We start from the raw sequence: 20,586 nt of genomic DNA, 5'->3' as shown, positions 1-20,586 counted from the left end.
TTGTATTTTTTGTTTCTACGGTTCTTCTAATATATAAACCAGCTGTAAAATAATATCTAAGTCTTCATTGCTTTCTCTTTAAACATTCTAAAAAAAGCTTTGCCATTCCCTCCCTTTCAGGATCCGAACATACTTCCTGTGAAAACGGGAAACATAGTGATGTCTGATCACGGGGTTGGTTCTGGAATAAAAACTGGGGGACAAGAAAGTTTCGAAATGGTCAAAGGACACCAGACCATGGAATCGGCTAGGGGACAGCACACCTTGGAATCTCTCAAAGGAGCGGAGCAACATACTTTAAATGGAAGAGGATATGGGCAGTCCATGATGGATACGTACAGATACAATTATTCAGAATGGCAGAATTTCACACACCCTCGTCTGACTGAGGTAAGGTTGCTAACCAATTTCTTCAGCATGTATTTTTAGAGTTGGACTTAACTGTCTAAATCTGTGGGGTGAAACAGTCTGACAAATTATTTGGGATCTCACCGAATTATCTGAATAGAGAATTCTTTGCTGTGTATAGAATCTTCTTTATAATTGCGTTAATTGAATCTGGGTATACTTGAAATATTTTTGCTTTGTTTATAAATTATAATATTGTTTAGAAAGATTTATTTGGACTTGGGATTTGTAAAGTGTGTTTCCTTTGTTTGGTTCCCACCTGTCCTACTGTTCGCTCTCCTTTCTTTGACCTAAACAAGTGATTTTTAAAAATTTGAAAATCCTTGTTGTAGAAGAGCTAGGTACACATGTCAGTAATAAATCTAAGCCAGTATGATCCACCAGTGTATCATTACTAATTTATATACAAATATTATTTAATTTTATTTGCAATTGCTTTAGAAATGCTAAGTTGCATATTTGTGATCAGTGGGAATCTGATTTTTTTTTTGTTAAAGTCTTCATAGATTGAATGATATAGACCAATCATGTGCATTTTTTATATATAGGAACCCATTAGAGGACACACTCTGATTAAAAATTAAACATTAAAAGGTAAATCAATGAAATTTATTTTATGGCATATGTTGTGCTTAGTTTAAGGAAACAAATGACCTTTTTTTCTTTTTCTTGTGCAGAAAGTATATCTGTGTGGGCAAGATGAAGAGCATAAGCATTCCGATGACTATATTCTTTCATATAACTATGAAGGAAGAGGATCGCCAGCGGGCTCTGTAGGCTGTTGTACTGATCAGCAAGAAGAAGAGGCACTTGACTTTTTAGATCAGTTGGAACCAAAGTTTAGGACATTAGCAGAAACATGCGTGAAGAGATAGATGACAGAGTGGAAAATCATCACTGCTATGCAGAATAGCTGTTTCAAATCTTGAATACACCAGATTTATGTTTCTTGTTTTTCCTGTAATGGGTGTGGTGAATCAAAAGTACAACCTAACATTAGGTTTGTCAGGACTAAGGTTTCTATATCTAAACTTCAGGTGCTGCGTTCTATTTAGTTTTAGACTCTCTTTAGCTGTCATGTCAATCTGTAATTAACTTGCTTCCCAAATGCAACAGATTCTCGTTTTATTATTTTTCTGGATTTCATGGGGATTATTTCGGGCTGCTACTCCCATAATTTTCAGGTTTCAACCATGATGGCTAGGAATTTTGGGAGCAGTTCTGCCACATCTGGAATATCCCCACTGGGGAATTTGACCGTGGAAATTGAAGTTCATTATTTCCTACTTTTAGGCAGCATGTTTTAAGCTAACTATTTTTGCCTGGGTTTCAACAGCTTTCTTTAACTTAGCTAAATCTTCAGCTTTATAGAGAGAAATGACAAAGGATTTCAGTTATTAATTATTTGCATCTTATGGAAACAAAGATTCTGTTTTCAAAACAAGATGCCATTTTTTCCCGTAAGACCTTCCTTTACAGTCATATAACCTCTAGCTTTTCTCTATTTTTCTTTTTAGCAAACACCCAGTGTTTTATGATCACTGAGCATAATTGGGCTTTATCATCTTTTTTTAGGATTTGGAGTGTGGGTTGGGCAAGGGGTCTTTGGTAAAGTTTGGTTTCCCCCCTAAGACTACTAATGCTTTCCTCTTTTATGTGGATGTTGTTCTTTTGACTAATAAAGATATTTTAACAAAGAAATTGCTTATATACAATGAAATGTCTGTGTTAAATAAATCTTTTTAATTAGATAATACACAGAATGAAAAGCAGAAATGATTTAGTGTATAATCTTAACAGTACAGCTAGCATAAAGGGATGTATTTAATATCATTGCAGAAACAAGCATAGAAGTGAAAATGAAAAGTGCAAAGGCAACTATTTTCTCTAAGAGTTTAAATTAATTGCAAAGTGTTATTTGCCTTGTTCACCCAAGGACTACTGTTATTCCTTTAGTGTAATTTTTAATCACATCATAAGCAGAAGTAAAACTTGGGGGTGGAAGAACTACTAATATCAGCACTGTGTTTTGTTTTCTTTCATCAAAAGCAAAATAGAGAGCCAAACTGGTTAAGAGACAATGTATGCTGACTCTCCATTTCATGTAATGAATCATGCTTTGCAATGTTTATGCGTGAACTAACATGATCTTTATTATCCTGGTGTAATATAGATTCATGATATTTGTATACCTATACTTAGAGAATTGGAGAAATTCACAGGGTGCTAGAAATTTATAATCATAAAAAATGACAAGAAGTATATAGTATTTGAAGGTACTTTTTTATAGACTGAAGCCTTATCTTCACAGGTGTAGCCTCAAATGGAGTTGGTTCTAGTCTTCCTTAAAGTAAATAATTGGAAATATTATAATCCATTTATCTAATTAATTTCGGTTAAGGTGCTCTAAATATATTTGAGTCCAGATACATTTTACAGATCTTTTAATAAGAGATAAAGTTCTGATAGGCTATTGTACTAGTGAATATAAATAGTTTCAGAAAAAGGCATTCTTGCTATTGCTGTTGTTTGTACTTTGGGTTATATTCCTAATATGAATATTTAAGTTAGAGGAGACATGCTAGCAGTGTTCCAATATCTCAGGGGTTGCCACAAAGAAGAGGGAGTCAAACTATTCTCCAAGGCACCTGAGGGTAGAACAAGAAGCAATGGGTGGAAACTAATCAAGGAGAGAAGCAACTTAGAACTGAGGAGAAACTTCCTGACAGTTAGAACAATTAATCAGTGGAACAGCTTGCCTCCAGAAGTTGTGAATGCCCCAACACTGGAAGACTTTAAGAAGATGTTGGATAGCCATCTGTCTGAAACGGTATAGGGTTTCCTGCCTAGGCAGGGGGTTGGACTAGAAGACCTCCTAGGTCCCTTCCAACTCTACTATTGTATTGTATTGTAAGTGCATCCATAGGAAATGACCAGGTCTGATATAATTGGATATAAAAGCACAAAATGCTGTTACTTTTGATGCACCTAATATCTTAAATATTAAAAGAAACAATTCAGAAAAATAGGAAATAAATTATGGATCAAGGTTTTACTAAACAACTTGAATCCAATTTCTGACATTTAATAGTGTTTTCTCACCGTCCATCCCATATATGACCACTTAATCTTATTAAGCCATGCTCAAAGCATGGAACAATTTAATAGTAGCTGAATTATGCATTGGTTTTAGTGTGATAGACTTCACTAATTTTAGCTTAATTGTATGTTTGTAAACTAAGGGCAAAAACAAATGTGAACTTTAAAAGATTAGGTACAAGCAAGAAAAATGGATTTTATCAAGGCTTCATTCTTAGCTATTTTTCCAGAGATAATAAGAGAATGGGTTACTTTGTAAGTTTTGATAACTTTTTTTTAAAAAAAAACTAAAGTTACCTTAATTATTTGATTAACATATGCATCATTTAATCAAAAATGCTGGGTGGGAATTCTGTGAATTCTAGTCCAGTATAATTGGAGGGTGCAGTATTTGGTAGCTCTGTAGTAATCCATGTAAATTTTGACTGTTACATGACTATAACCATTGAACATAGTTGTGGTTTTCCGTATTTTGCTCCTTTCCCTTCCTCCCAGATATACGACATTTATAATTTCAGTGTATCCTCTTCATCATAACTATTATAAAAAATACAATCCTCGAGAATAATTTATATTCTAAAAAAAATGCTTCAGTATCTTAAAATGGCAATTAGATTTGCATTTATTCCTCCTTATCAAACTTTTGTTTGTGCCCGTGTTACCAGTAGTTCATTGAAACTGAAGTTCAATTTTTGTCAATTTGAAAATTATAATCATTGTAAAAAGCTATGGCTGTAATTTAAAAAGAAAAAGAAAAGAAAATAATGTACTGAGTATGAAATATAAAATAGAAATTCAGAATCAGACTTGGTATAAATAAAATTGATAAGAACACATGCAGTATTGTTAAAATAATGTAACAGGGACTGAGAAATTTTCAGTTAAGCTTTCGTGGTCATAAAATTGGCCCTTGGCTTAAGCCAAGTGATTTCTGAGCCCTGTAGTTGTAATATAGGCATAATAGTATTGCACTGTATTTGAGGTGCTTCGAATGTTCAAGCGAAGTTTTGTACATACATATATTAGAGATTCTGGTTTTAAGTAGCTTAGACATGGGCTTTCTCTGCTTTCGTCTTTTTATAACTGCCTAGTACAGGCAGTCCTCAACTTACAACAGTTCACTAGTGACCAAAGTTACAATGACACTGAAAAATGTGACTTATTACCCTTTTCATAATTACAACCTTTGCTGCATCTCCATGATCGTGGGATCCAAATTCAGATACTTGACAACTGACTCAGATTTATGACGGTTGTAGTGTCCTGTGGTCATGTGATTACCTTTTGTGACCTGAGAAGCAAAGTCAATGGGAAAGCCAGCGTCACTTAATAACCAGGTTACTAACTTATCAAGTGCAGTGATTCACTAACAACTGTGGCAACAAAGGTCGTAAAATGGGACAAATCTCACTTAACAAATGTCTCACTTAACAACAGAAATGGTTTCAATTGTGGTCATAAGTTGGACTTCCTGTACTAGCAAATATTTTAATTATGATATTACTTCTTCATTGCTATGGAATGCAAAGATATTAGGGTGTCTGTATTTTTTTTAAACAAGGGATGTTTTTATCAGAGGTCAATAGCAGACAAACCTCTTTCTAAAAGACAATTGTTGGTTGTTATCCAGATTTTTTCCCTATACAGCAATGCTGAGATATATAGGTCAGGCTAGAATGGGTCATACACTTCTCCCTTCTATGCATTTTTGGCAGATTAATAAGAAAAATCTTCATTAAAAGAATGTTAAAAGTTGTAGTAGTCTTTAATCTCTCATTTGGAAAGAGGTAAAGACTGAAATAATGCTTGTTTGAATCTTAATATGTGAAGTTGAAATTTTATGTATTAAATTACCAAAATATAGTTTAAAATATCACAATTTACCAGCAAAGTATGTTCCAATTTAAAATGATTTGTTGTTTTTTGCAACTGTTTCTAGTTGTTTAAATATACTGTGTAATTTCATATCTTAAAAGCATTTTTACATGAACAATACAATGTCTTTTATGTAAAAATAAAGATAACTTCTGTAAAACCTGATTATTTCTTTAATGTTCTAACTAATGTTAACTGGGAAGAATAAATATAGTTTGAGGTTGTAGTTGGAGCTTATTTATTGCTCAGCCTTTACCATTTTTCTGTCTACAATGCAGAAAAATAATTAACAGTCAACATCCTTTAAAGTGTTGCAAAGTTGTTCAGTTATATAATAACTATGATGCGCTTTGAATACCATTGTCAATCAAAAGGCAATTAACAGAAAATGCAGAAACAGTTTTTACATGTGAGTTGATGAGTGAAAAATCCAAGCACAGAGTGCACAATGTAAATCTTTTCTAGGACTTTCTGATTGTATGGATTTTGTCAGCTTCAGTGATGGTAGATTAAGAATAGAGCCAGAATGGCTGTTAACTGTTATAGAGTTTGATTCCTACACAGAAACATTTTTAAATTACAATCTTCACCAATTACTACATAGCAATTTCTGTCAATCGTATTTCATCCTTGATTTATCAAGGATTACGTATACCAGCTATATTTGTATTTGTATTTATATAAAATGATACAGTAAAAGCCACCTGCCTGCAAAAAAAAAATTGTAACGCAAATCAGATTAAAAGCACAATGTACATTTTTACTAAGGCATTTTTCTAAATTATTTTATTCCTGCCCTATTTCACTGGAGTTTGATATGCTATGCTTTGGAATATCACATTCTCCCAGATCACTGAAAATCATAGTTGCGTTGACTTTTTTCTTTCAACTAATGTTAAATTAAGTACAATATAGATACATCTCAGATTAGCTAATTACTGTGATCTGAGCAGTTCATAGGGTGGTTGCAGAATTTTATCACCTTACACAGTTTCAGCTGATATATCTAGATAAAATCATTCCTTTTGTCATTTTAATGATCCTGAAGGAAATATAAGGGGGAAAAAGAATTCTGGGTGAATATCTGAACTGATATTTTGTTCATTCATTCATTCATAAATTTTACTAAGATTTAAGGAGTCAGCCATCATAACTTTGAGGAATCATTTTCCTGTTATGGTGCACTAAGATTATAAACGTGGGTTATTGAAAAAAACCCAAATTACTTTGGAAAAATATCTAGTGAAGGGGCTAACCCCTTTGTTTTAGCTCTTTTGAAGTGTACAGTAGTCTTACATTAAAATGCTTCCTATAGGATTCATGGAGGTGGCTTAGAGTCCTTATAGGGTAATTTCTAGGGACTGTATATGTATGCATTTATTGGGAAAACACCAGATAAGCACCAGTCAATATGAATGCAGTAAAATGGTTCTGCTCCCCAGACATATTGCTGGCAATTTAGTTACCTGAAATTAGTTCAATCTTATTTGGCCAAAATGCCATCTTCGTCCTTGATTCTAAGAAAAGAGCTGAGATCAAAAGATTTAATTGTTAAATTATGTTTAAAATGTTACATTTTGTTAAAAGGTGTTTGCATAAATTATTTCAGGTTTTCATTTGCTTTTTGGGCTTCTGCTTTGCTTTTTTGTTTCATGCTTGTTTTCTCTTTCAGTCAGCAATATATATCTGATTGGTAATCATAGGTGATTAAAAATAGGTTTTAAGATGCTTTTCCAACAATGACTAAAACAAGGTTGGAAAGTGTAATAAAGAGGTGATCTAAATTAATCTGGAAAAAAGGGTACCCTAAATAGAAATTTCCAAAGCAACGTTTGTGTTTTAAATATATTAGCTGAATGTTGAACAAGAGAGCCAGTTTGGTGTAATGGTTAAAGCATCAGGATAGAAATTTGGAGAATGGATTCTAGTCCTGCCTTAGACACAAAGAAAGCTGGGTGACCTTGGGCCAGTCACTTTCTCTCAATCCTAGAGAGGAGGTAATGACAAACAACTTATAGAAAAAACTTGCAAGAACTTTCCTGGCAGTTTCTGAGAATTGCACAGAATTGAATGGGAGGGGGAAAAAAGTACATGCTACAGTTAACTAAATAATTATGTAAGCTGTATTAGGACTTACCCTGATTAATTATTTTCCTCTTGAATGTACTCTAGTATCATTCATGATTTCTGGAGAAAAAAAATCTACATAGCAAATGAAAATACAGATATGGATAAACATCCAGATACCTCCCATAATTCATTGGTAACTAATTTCTCCTATGTTATTTCACAAATGAAAGTCTAAGCAAATCAAAGGGCAGTAATTAAAACTTGACCAATTATTACCACCATCTTAGTTTTTAAGTTCTTCCTAGGTTATGGGAATCTTTATTCCCTATATGCGTGATGGTGAACCTATGCCACATTTGCCAGAAGTGGCATCCAGAACCCTCTCTGTGGGCATGCGTGCCATCCCCAGCTGCACTTCCAGGTTCTGTTGCGCGCATGCGTGAAGACAAGCTGGCCAGCGTGCATAGGTTTGACAGAACCCAGAAGATAACGGCTGCCCAGTGCGCATGCTCACCGGCCAGCTGCTCTCTTCCAGGTTTTGATGGTCTGGCATGCATGCGCTAACACACACGCACTCCTGTGTCAGCACTCGGTGCTAAAAAGGTTAACCACCACTGCCCTATATCAATGTTCCTTTAAAACGGGTGGAGGATGATGGTCCCTTTACCACCTGTGGACTTTGACTGCCAGAAGTCCTCACCTAGCCATGCTGGCTCAGAAATTCTGGGAGTGGAAGTCCACAAATCATAAAGGCCATAGGTCACCATGCCTGCTTTAAAGAGATAAAAATGATAATCATTCAATGTGCTTATAATAAATTGCTAATCTGACTTTTGGAGAGCATAGTAAAGGACAGGATTATGTTCTTTGCCTTTCTCTTCCTTGACCCTCATTTTGTCCTAAAAAAGAAATAGCTGGTGAATGTCTTGAACAGTAAAAAGAAAATAATTATTTTTCTGCTGAGCTACCTAATAAAGGAAGAAGGCTAAGAACAAAGTATTGCTGCAAAGACTCCTGGAGCTATTGTCCTGCCACTAGGAGACATCGTAATATTTAATCATTGCATTGTTTTGCTGCCAGGCTTGGCAAATTGAGAAGTTAGCCTTTGTAGGTTGGCAGGCAAGGTAGTGGTTTTTAATTAGATATGGAAGACATAATTCTACTATCTTGGAGAAATTATCCAGAATCTAATCAGCAGCAGTATATAGGTTCTTCTCCTTGATTCAGATATGCACACAGGAGCATAATAAAACACCCAATGAAATCCATTTTGTTCTTGTCAAATCTTCACGCTGCTCTTACCTAGGCAACCCTTTTCCAAAATAAAATAGAGCAGGTGCTTTAAGCCAAGATCTCTAGCAAATCTCAGGTGAAATATAAAGCATTTAAATACATTGAGTGAACATGTTGAACAATAAGTTATATTTGTATAACTCCAATGAGATTCTGAACTGCCATATTCCATCCAAGGCCAAGCACTGTTGCTTTCCAACCCAGCCTCAAGCAGACATTTCTATTAGCAGAACCATGAAAAACTGAAAAGCTTTATTCAACACAAATACAATACATGGCTAACTTATTCAGCATAAATAGATTGAAAAAAGCAAAGAAACTATTTAATTGGAATATTTGCAATTCTAATCCAGAGCTTAAAGTGGATAAGGACTGTCTCTCTCTCTCACTTTTTTCCCTCTCTCTTTTTTCTTTCGTACAAATATATTGAGAGTGAAAGGACAGATGAATCTTATGAGAATCATGACAATATGGTATATGAGTTTTGAGTTTAAGCGAAAGACTGCATGAAATAAAAGTAAAGGTCTACATACATAACCTTTGCCCGCTATGTTTGAAGTTATAAGTACAATATTTGCACTATATTTGAATTATGCAATAACTTTTTCGAGAGACTCCAAAACATATATCCACCATTATTCTAAAGCATTTAACTTTTCATTATAACTTTCATGCTGAACAAACAGAAAAGTCGCACAGTGCTGTTTGTAACTGCAATTATATAGAAATGTCATTTCACGCATCAACCCACATTCCTTCAGTTATTAATTTAGCTGTACCAATAGGTGGGGTGAGTCATTTGTCCCAAGGGACAATGGATGATTGGGGAGGAGAGGCAGTGTGAGTCACTGAAAGTTGTTGTATGCTGACTAGTCTGCCCAGCAATACTAAGATACTTGTTGCACACTTGTTGCAATCAGCACTGAAGTGAAATTAACTTGGCCATCAGTCTGGCTTTTGGCATGAGATGGATATAAAATGGGAAAATACCAGCTTCTTTTTGCCTTAGTGGCAAAGAAGTGACATTTTTAAGAAAAGTATAAATTTAACATATGTTCTTGCAAGATTTAGATGAAATTGCAAATCCTGCTCCTCAATTTGGACAGCTAGAATTGTGCAAATTTTATTGTCTTATCTTTTGCATCTTTGATTAAAGTTAAACCGGAAAATCAGTTCAAAGACTGCAAACATCTCACATACTCCTTTGTTGTTGATGAAAATTCTCAGTCATTCAGGTAGAGTGGTCTGGAAGTTGAGGCATGGCAACTGGACTTCTTTTTTTTGTTGCTTTGAAAAGTTTTGCTGCTTATACAAGTAGCTTCTTCAGTCTGAGCAAGTTGGTTAGTTGATTAGGGGGTTATGTCTTCCAGGGACTTTCATTTCTCACCTAATATGGTTATGCTTATTAAGTGACTAGACCGAGAATCATTGGAATGTTAATGTTCCAACTCCTAAATCCTTTATCCTAGGTAGATCACTAAGTGTGACCTCTCTGGTGAACTTCTGAAGTGGTCCTAATCAGTCATGGGGATTGATGAAAAAGCAGCATAAAACACAGGGGCCAGGTTATGTCAGAGGCCTCCACCCCTATTGAGGGAAGGATTTTCCCCTTTGGCATAAATGGATTCCTTCACTCCTCCCTCAAACCATCTATCTTCCCTGTCCAAAATGTGAACATTATTGTTCTCGAGAGTGTCCTTTTTCTTTTACATGAAGGTATACTGCTGATTCTGGTCCTGAGGTGTTGCTTCAACTGTGTTGGACCATCCCTTTGTGCAAAGGCTGCTTGGTTTGTCCAATGTAGAGCTTTGAATATGCTTCATTGCACTGGATTACATACACTACATTACTCTTATGTTTTGGTGTCTGATTTTCCAATTACTTCCCAAATGCAAACCCCATTAGTCAGGGAACTCTGACTGGTGGGGGCTGAGAAAAAAAATCTGCTGTGGCCCTTTGGAACATCTTTCCCCCTGAGATGAGATTGACTACCATCCTCCTGACTTCTATAAGAGCCTGAAGACTGATCAATAGCAATAGCAATGGATCAATAGCAATAGTTGATGGATCCCTGTATATTCTGCTCTCTCTCTCTCCCTCTCTTAGTTAATATTGTGATTATATGTAGGTTATGTCTTCTAGTTTTGTTTTTCTAATGTTCAGGGATGCTGCAGTGTGTTTGTGCTAATATGAATTGTATACTTACAGAGCTTCTCTTATGGGAGGTTGGGTTATTACTTTGGTTGTGGAACACTTGGATGGTGTGGGTAGTTTTACAACAGATCTGTGTTTTCAATTTGCCATCATTGCTTCTGCTGATGAGGGTATTCAGGAAGGTTTCAGGGTGTTGTCTTCTTCTCCTCTTGTGTGTTTTATTCTTTTGAAAATGTTGATTTTGTGTGTTTTCTCTAGTTGGTCTTTTTATTGTGGTATCTACGTACTGAATCCATACTTTGGGCTGTATGCATGGGAGGGATATCGATTCTAGACTGTGCATTATGGCCTCTAAGAATGATAAACATTCTAGTTTTTCTTTTGCCAAAGTTGGTCCCTGGCAGAGAAACTGGTCCTACCTAGTTTAGGTAACCAAAACTACAGAAAAGAACATCCTTCTCTGAAAGTTTTGGCATTATTGCAGGCTTCCCACAAAACATGTTTGAAAATGCAGCTACTGTACATGATTTTTCATGTTTAGTGTGATTCAACCCTGCTATTAGAAAAAGTTTCATGAGGTTGTTCAAACATGTTTTATCAGTCCAAGTGAGTGCACTGCTCACATTCTGAAGAACAAAGATTGCAAAATAATGTTTCGACATGACTCATTTGCTGACAGGTTAAAACAAACTCCAAAGAACAAAGAACCCTAGTCGCTGCCATGTGAAGGATTCTTTCTCAGACTTTCTTAAAAAATAAAACCTCCAAAATTGTTACTATTTTCAAAGGTTCTTATACAAACTTAAAGACAGAAATGCATGGATAACATGTCAAACCAGATAGGGATTTTTGACTTTTTGCAGAGCTCAGCAATAAAAGTAGAAATGAAAGAGAGAGAGAGAGATTAAAGTAACTTTATCGAAAGTAAAAGGGAGGAGCCCATTTGATTAATATGCTCATCTGCTCCATTAGCATGGATGTCTTTGTTAAAGCTTGTTTAGCCATGTCATTAATCTTTCTCCTTTTTACCAAGCCAGCATTTTGCACTCAACTAGTGTATTCCTGGCTCCATGTTTGGCTTTGAATGCATAGATTTAAGCAACTTTTTATTTCAGCTTCATGGAGGAATAAGAATTAAAACAGGCCTGCTTGCAAACCTCAGATGATCTAAATCTAGATGGAGGCCTGTTCCAGATGTTGTTGCAACCCCTACAAACCCTGTTGCAATAGATTCACATTTTCACGATTTTCTTCAGGATCTTTGCTGGTTTTTGATAATTAAGAATGATTTATTCTCAATAACTATGACATAACTCAGATTGTAGGCTAAATAGTAACTGATGTTATTACACTAACATACTCTGTGGAAGAGTTTATTTGCAGTCAGTCTTTACGGTTGTTTCAAAAGGCTCTTTTTCTTTTTTTGCTTCCACAGCCAAGTGATTTGATCTACCAAACAAGTTTTTCCCAACCTGGCACCTTTCAGACATGTTGGGACTACAACTCCTCACATTTTCATATGTTATCCTGGCTGAGAATTCTGTGTGTTATCTCAGTACATCTATAAAGGCATCTATAAAGTTTTAGATTGTAAAACGTTTTGCCAGTTTGGCTGATTCCCAGCTATGGTTCTGGGCTCAGTTCAAGATTCAGTTTTTCCCCCGAGTTGAATTTCCACCCCTTTCCAATGACTCTCCCTTATTTTTTTTTAACAAGCAGCAAAAAATAATTTTAATGTAGGGGAAATTCCTGCTTTTCTTAAATATTTTGCTGCTACTACCATTCTCACCTTCTTGCAAATTCTTCCAGAGCATTTTAATTCTTATTTAATTGTTATTTAATGTTAGGTACACTTAATCTTAGCCAAAAGGCTAAGAAGCGATGGGTGGGCTGATAAAGGCAAATAGTGACACCCGGAAGATTGGAGAGACAGAAGAATTCTAGCTTAACTAAGACACAAAGGATTTCCAACTGTGTTTTGAAGGAGAAGGAGAAGAAGAAAGGAAATTGGCACGTTCAGTATTTAGTAAATCAGAGGGACAGCCTGAGTTCATTACTACTTGAAGCAGCTGTTCAGTCCTTGAATCAGAGATGGTATTCAGCCGGTTCTCTCTGGTTTGGGCAAACCAGTAATGGCGGCTGCGGGAGATTTGGCCCATATGCCCTGGCGTAATCTGCGAGCACTGCGCATGCACAGAAGGCGGTGCGCATGTGCAGATGAGATGCGCGTGAGTGAAATGTGCACATGTACGAGCACGCTCACATTTGCAAACCGGTAGGGAAGGTACGTGAATCCCATCTCTGCCATGAATCAGTGGACCCAGATCAGACTTGCTAATATTCAGTCTTACAGCAAGGACTATTGCAATTAAGGGTTGGGAGAAATAAATTAAGTGTATATATGGGAAGAATTTATAGTACAGTACTAAACTGTCCTGGGTAGGCAGAGACAATTGGATATAGGTGGTTCCTCAGATAACTGGGCTTTGAAGGTTTTATAAGTGAGAACCAGAATCTTGAATTGCATTTGGAAGTTATCATTATCTTGAAACATATATAAGATGGATGGCTCACTGGGACCTGGTGTCTAGAACAACATATTTTATGCGTGAATCCAAATTTTACATATAAAATGGTCTCTTCTTTGAATGAAACAGAGCAATTGAGAGCCACATTTATCTATCAGGGTACTATAATTATAAGGTTGATTTCTCTCTGTTAGTGAGAATTAAGCAATATGGCTGATCCCCTTGTTGCCTTCTCTACTTTTTGGAAAACAAAGTTGTCTGCTAGGTTTGTTAGGAACCTGTTGGATCTTCCCCTTGGTGCAGAGTTTGTTTCCCAGTTGATGTCAGGGTAGTTAAAATCTCCCATTACTATTGTGGTGTGCTTCCTACATACCTTAGCTGACTAGCAAAAAGTTCATCTACTTCCTCTGCTTGGTTGGGTGGCCTGTAGTATAGACCTATGGCAATGTCATTTCCCCCACAACCTTTAATATTGACTTTAATATTGATTTAAATGTTTGTTTTTAGCTAGTTGATCTTATTCATGTTTTGGATTATGATATGACCTTAAGTGTTTTTTAAATAAGTTAACAGTATTATTTATAATAATATTTTTTGTGGTTTTGTTATGATCTTCAATATAATCGATATATAAAAGCAAAGTGCAAAATGTAGGAAATGCATCTATAATAGGACAACACAACCATATTAAATTATGAGCTTCAGATTAAAAAAAAAATATCCCATGCTTAGAAAAACATGTTTTCTAAAAAGAAAACTGACTTTTACTGTGCTAATACAAGTTGGGGGTCTGCATACCAGATGTTTGCAGTTGTGTGATTCCATGCTGCTGTCTTTGGGCAGTTCCACACTGGAACTTAAGCTGCTTATCTCCTGACTGTTCCCAGCTGTTTCTCACACCAACTGAAGAAACACCATTCTGGATTGCTGTGGGGTGGCTCATTCTGAATTATAGTCACTATGGGGCCTGACTGATCATCCCTTGTTTCTGGGAAGGGAAGAGAAATCTCGCTTGCTGGTTCCTGTATGGACTGATTTGCATTGCCTTCCTTTTCCTTTTAGGGACTGTTCTGTCTTCATTAGCCGACTTCCCTCTGCTTTTCAGATGTTTGCACACTTGCATGCTCTTAACCTCCTTACTTTACTTTACTTTACTTTATTTCAAACTTTTATACCGCCCCCTCTCCCAAAAGGGACTCGGGGCGGTGTACAGTCAGATTAAAACACATAAATACATGGGAATAAATACAAACATAAATAAATACTAAATACTTAATACTTAAAACTTAAAAGAGGAGGCTGTAAAAACTGTACTTAAAGTAAAGCAATTAAAACAATGTTTAAAATAACCCCTAAAAATACCCAATCCTTCCCACATTATCTTCTTTAACGCCAACACGTTTTTTTTATTTTTTCCTCCATGTGGTGGTACTGTTATTGCTTTCATGATACAGTAATCAGATCAATCGGGGAACAGGTAGGAGCAGAGGAACCTTCTTATGATTATATATATTTTTTGTAGATCAGTGGAAATTTTATAGCAAGGAAGAATGGGTAACTTGACTTCATGGAAAGAAAGCATGGCCATTACTATTTTGCTATTATAGTTAAAAAGTAGAGTGGACGAAAACAAGCTTTGCAGTATGGTGGGCAGAATGGAAAAGAAGCCTGGACAGGAACAGAAAGGGTGATACCGGTGTCGAATAGAGCATGAGTTTCTAGGGGGAAGATAGTTCATTGATTTAATGAACCCTTGTTGGATGAATTGCAAAATTACAAAATAGCAATTGCCAACAGTAAAGAACACAGCACCCTGGCAGACCAGAATGAATAGGTTGCATAATGTCATATGCAGTTCCTGGAAGGGAGGGAGGGTCCATGCAGGCATTGCAGCTAATCAAAACTAGAATTGGTATGACTTTCTGTCTATGGAGATTCTCAGTTGTCCAGATCATGATTGTCTCAAAGGTGCTTTTTCAAGAGGCAACTGGACTTTCTGGTTTTTCTTTGAAGACATTTCACTTCTCATTCAAGAAAATTCTTCATCTAAAAAGCTTCTTGGGTGAGAAGCGAAACATCTTCAAAGAAAAACCAGAAAGTCCAGTTGCCTCTTGAAAAAGCACTTTGGGACTATGACTTTCTGAAGTGCTTAACACATCTTGGATTTTTAGATAGCATTGAATTGAAGTTGGAAAATAAAGATGCAGGATACATTTACATCGGGCTAGATCTGTCTCTGGGGTTGCTAAGAATTGACATTCACTTGATGGGACATAATCCATCAAGAATGGGAAAAGAACAATGTCAACTATTCCTGTACTCAGGCAGCAGTGACTAACTTATATTTGTAAATGGCCAGGCAGAAGGAGCACATAGGCCTTCTGTTCAGGTGACCTCATTGATTTCCCACTTGTGGTGTACCTCAAATTACAGTTTAAGCAATTTCCCTTTTACTGAAGGAAGCTATGGAGAGTTTGTGGGTAAAACTGAGCTCTTAAGGTTCTGTGGCTGGACTGCTTCCCTGTTAGCTCAAACTTTCATGTAATCCATTCCTGATGGGATGCAAGATATCCATTTAGCTGTGGGCTAAAGTAGAGCTTGTCCACATACTTCTAGATTCAGCTACCAAATCTAAAAAGTGCTGCATACAATCTTTAAGACAAAGTATCTTTAGGCTACAGAGAAAAATGAATTTCATGTTAAAGGTGAAAGATTCAGACATCATAAATCTCTTGCGGTTATTTATTATGATACTGACAAACTTGTATTGGTCAAACCCATTATTGGACTTTACTTGCTTATTACAATCTGACATCCTGGCACCAATCCTGGGCAAGAAAGAATGTATGAGAAAGGTAATGAATGAGTAGCTGAAACCTGTGTTGAGAACCTTGGAACAGAATGCTTAATGGACGTTGAATAAGTGCACCAACTGAAATGTTCCCTTCCAGGCAGGGTTGGATCACATTTATGGAAGTATCAGCATGGGAGTGTCATCTAGGAACTGCCAAATTTTTCTTCAGAAGTATTTTGCTATCCCAGGAAAATGAAACTATGCGCGTATTTGTGTCAGCCAGAAGAACAGGCACAATAACCTTCAGGCTCTTTTTGTTTTCGCTTCAGAAACTACTTCATATCCAACTGTCTGTAAGAAACACTTCCAAGTCTTTCTTTGCAGAACATCACATTTTATGAACTTCCCACTCTTCACTTACAGGTCTCCAAATACAAAAATAGAGATATTTTTAGGCAGGAAAATTCACTGCATGTAGAATGATTTGGCAGCAGTTTTAAGAGAACTCTAAGATAGTGGCATACAAATTCAATAAATAAATAGACAAATAAATGCCAGCTTGGCCCATCTATGTATTTTGAATCCTATAATGAAGACAATCTTAAAACAGAGCCATGGAACTTGGAGCACTCCAGAGTTGTTCTGATGAACTATCTCTTTGCAATCAAAGACAGCACAATCAGTGATGACAGTGACGTGCGGTGAGGTTTAGGACTGGTGAGGCTGGTGACGTCATCAAATGATCATCATGAAGGGAGGACTGTGACAACTTTGATCTTTGCAAGCATGCAAGCAAAGATCATGGTGGTGGGGACAGCAACTCCTTCCACTGCGCTGCGGAGAAGAGCCATGCTGTGCTCCTCAGCGCTAGGCTCAGATCAGTGCGAGCCACAGTCCCCTTCCTGTTGGCTCAGGAAGGAGGGGAATGGGACCACGTGTGCAGGAGGCTCCTCAGCGCCAGCCTCAGATCAGTGCGAGCTGCAGTCCCCTTCATGTTGGCTCAGGAAGGAGGGGAAGGGGACCACGGTTCGTGCTGATCTGAGGCTGGCTCTGAGGAGCCTCCTGCACACGTGGTCCCATTCCCCCCCTTCCTGAGCCAACATGAAGGGGACCATGGCTCGCGCTGATCTGAGGCTAGCGCTGAGGAGCACAGCGTGGATCTTCTCTGCAGCACAGTGGAAGGAGTTGCTGTCTCCACCACCGTGATCCTGGGGTATTTTGCTTGCATGAGCAAGAAAGAGATGAAAGAGAAAAGAGGATATTTTTTTCTTTTTTTTCTTTTCATGATGAGAGCGGTGAGGCTCTGCCTCCCCTGACTGCACATCACTGAGTGATGAAGAAAGACAAAATGTATTGTTCCATGGTACAATATGGGAGATAAAGATTTTTCTCTCCTCTCCTATAATAATCTGATAAATACATTTAACAGGGTAGTTATCTTATATACCAAGAATTGGCCACAAGATGTCAGTATGTGATGGAAAATGAAAGGTCCCATGGTCCGTGTATGTTAAAATAGAATTATACACAACAACTCAATTCAAAATAGAGCATTAATTAAAGGGGATACTTAGAAAAGAAGAGAAAGAGTATCTTATTTATATCTGTATCATCTATCTTTCATCTGCCTGCCTGCCTGCCTGCCTGCCTGCCTGCCTGCCTGCCTGCCTGCCTGCCTGCCTGCCTGCCTGCCTACCTACCTACCTACCTACCTACCTACCTACCTACCTGCCATTGGTTTTTCATCTTAATGTGCACTGGATATTTTTAAAAAGCCAACCAAAAATTCTTCATAATAAATTTTGCCTCCAATATTCTTGCTTCTTAAATTCTCTACCTTCTTAGCTTGCTGTTCTTTTCTACTTACCTTCCTATTTTTCAGTTTGCAAAAAAGAAGAAATAGAAAATGGGGGGGAGGGGAGGGAAACTACTCCATTGTCCCCTCAGTGACATACTAATCCTAGTAAAAACTTTTTAGTTCTAGCACCTGGATTACAACTCTTTCATTGCAGCACATTCTCTGAGTAATTGTGATACCATTAAAATATTCATAGACATTCATTACAGCTTAGCCCATAAATAACAGAGACCTTAGGTGCTATATAATAAAGATTTCTCTTTTGATAGTAATTTTAGTGTCATAGTAGCCTGCTCAACAGCCAGGAAGACAAGAAGAACAAGAACAGTTGAGGAGGAAGGGCATTTCCATGCCATCATCATTTTTACTCCCCAAACTCTCATAAACTCTCTGCAGGTGATCTAACATTGTCTTTATTTCTGCTGACTAAAATTTTTGACAACAAGTAGCCCAAATTACTGCCCTCTTTCAAGTTCTACAATTCTTGCAACACAAAATGAATTAATGAATGAATAAGAAAGAAAGAGAGAAAAAGAAAGAGAGAAAGAAAGAGAGAAAGAAAGAGAGAAAGAAAGAGAGAAAGAAAGAAAATCATAGTGTGGGCTTTTGGTTGCTTTGGTCTAGGGGCGAAGATTAAATGGAAACAGAGAAAACACAGTAATTAATGTTGACATAATCATCTTGTTTAAAGAATCAAGAAAATGTGCACAGCTGCTAAGCAAGGTTTTCTATACCAGGATCTGAAATTCAGTAGCCAAATTGAGGAGAGTGAACCAAAAATTGACAAAGGTCTGCAATGGGAAAATGGATCTACAGCATAATTTTCAGTCTGATCTCATTGGAGTGGTCCAGGAGAAGGGATTCATAAAAATAAGTAAGTTACAATCAGTTCAGTTTTTTGATACTGCTTGATGTCATGGAATCTAGAGTTGCTTTCAGACTGATATGCATCGAGATGTGGCTGTAAGAGAAAAAATGCTACAAATTATTTAAATATGATTTATTTCAAATTTATTAAGAGTAGAAGGAGAAGATTGTGAAGGAAGCTTCTCTAGAGTGTCTACATGGTTGATTGAATCTCTTTGTTATTAGATCCCCTGTACTGATAGTTTCAAAGTTCTCCATGCCTAAGGATTTGCATGAAGATGTGTAAACATTAACAGACTTTGAAGAAACTTGAAAGGAATGAATATGCATTCTCTCTCTCTCTCTCTCTCTCTCTCTCTCTCTCTCTCTCTCTCTCTCTCTCTCTCTCTCTCTCTCTCTCTCTCTCTCTCTCTCTCTCTCTCTTTCTCCCTCTCTCTCTCTCTCCCTCTCCGTCTCCGTCTCCCTCCCTCCCTCCCCGTCTTTCTCTCTCTCTCCCTTGCACATATGTTGCTAGGGGAACCATCCCAAATCATATACGTCCTTTAGGGACCATAAATACCCTTAGGGAGCCTAAAAGAATTCACATCATTAATTAAAGAAAACAAGAAACCAAATATAACAATTACATAAGCATATTGAAAGCCAAAATCTGGGTGGAATATTATGTTATATTTCTGCATGATATTATTTGTAAGATTAAAAAAACATCATCAGAATTGTTACATTAAATGAGAAGGGAAATGGTAAGAGAGTGGAGGAAAAGTGAGCAACATGCTTGTTCCATAGTCCAGGGTTCATAAGAATCTTGAAATATAAACGTATGTTGCAGGTGCATCTTGGTGAATCTCTTATTTGGTCCGGATGTTTGTCAAAAGAAAGTGAGAGAAAGTAGACAATAATTCAGCATTTAAATTATCAATTTTTCTACTTTTTGTATATCTTTTAATATTTAATTCAGAGAGTAAACCCAACTCCAAAAATTTGGTAACCATAATCCATCACTCAGAAGAACATTTAAAGTTGATTACTTTTTAGCCATTAACAAGGCAATTTATGGAATCTACTGCCATCATGTGGTCATAGAATAAAACTATCAATTGAAGAAGAGCTCATTTGAACCAATAATAAATATTTCATTTTTGGTCTAAATAGATAGCAAGAAAAACAGTACCCAGATATTTCAAGTTGACAGTCTACCCTAATAATTGTGTACATTTTGACTAAGAGGAACTGAGCATCCTTCTCCAATTATTCAATATAATTTGTTTTATGTGGGAATTACATTTGAAACATGGCAAAATCTCTTCTGTGAAAGTAGAAACATTGAATGATATTTCAAGTTTTGCATTACTTTAACATACTAGTCTCCCTGTCTCAATCATGAGTTGACTGATGGTTGGAAAGGGGAAGAGAAGCCACTAATATTAAAAAATATAACCTCAAGCTTATCTGTCAAGCTTATCACGTGAAGTGTTAATAACACTTTATAATGCCTTGGTAAGGCCACACTTGGAATACTGCATTCAGTTTTGGTCACCATGATGTAGAAAAGATGTGGAGACTCTAGAAAGAGTGCAGAGAAGAGCAACAAAGATGATTAGGGGACTGAAGGCTAAAACATATGAAGAACAGTTGCAAGA

At 36.7% G+C, this 20,586-nt stretch overlaps 1 protein-coding gene across 3 annotated transcripts in view; it reads left to right on the top strand.

Moving 5' to 3' along the window:
* LOC309390999 (desmocollin-2-like) overlaps positions 1-3,780 on the top strand; it is a 30,448-nt gene extending 26,668 nt beyond the window's left edge. For 2 of the 3 annotated variants that reach the window (XM_081951000.1, XM_081950999.1), the window contains exons 16-17: positions 121-390; positions 1,086-3,780. In XM_081951000.1, coding sequence (XP_081807126.1) covers positions 121-390; positions 1,086-1,283 — 468 coding nt within the window. In that variant the 3' untranslated portion in view covers positions 1,284-3,780. Of the gene's footprint in view, positions 1-120; positions 391-956; positions 1,003-1,085 lie in introns of all 3 variants that reach the window. The other variant, XM_081951001.1, reaches the window with a different exon arrangement.
* The last annotated feature ends 16,806 nt before the right edge of the window (positions 3,781-20,586 follow it).

Source organism: Natrix helvetica (genome assembly GCF_964273705.1).
Source record: "Natrix helvetica genome assembly, chromosome: 4".
NCBI lineage: Eukaryota > Metazoa > Chordata > Lepidosauria > Squamata > Natricidae > Natrix > Natrix helvetica.
The sequence above is the reverse complement of the archived record's forward strand: the minus strand, read 5'-3'. Positions and strand labels throughout refer to the sequence as shown.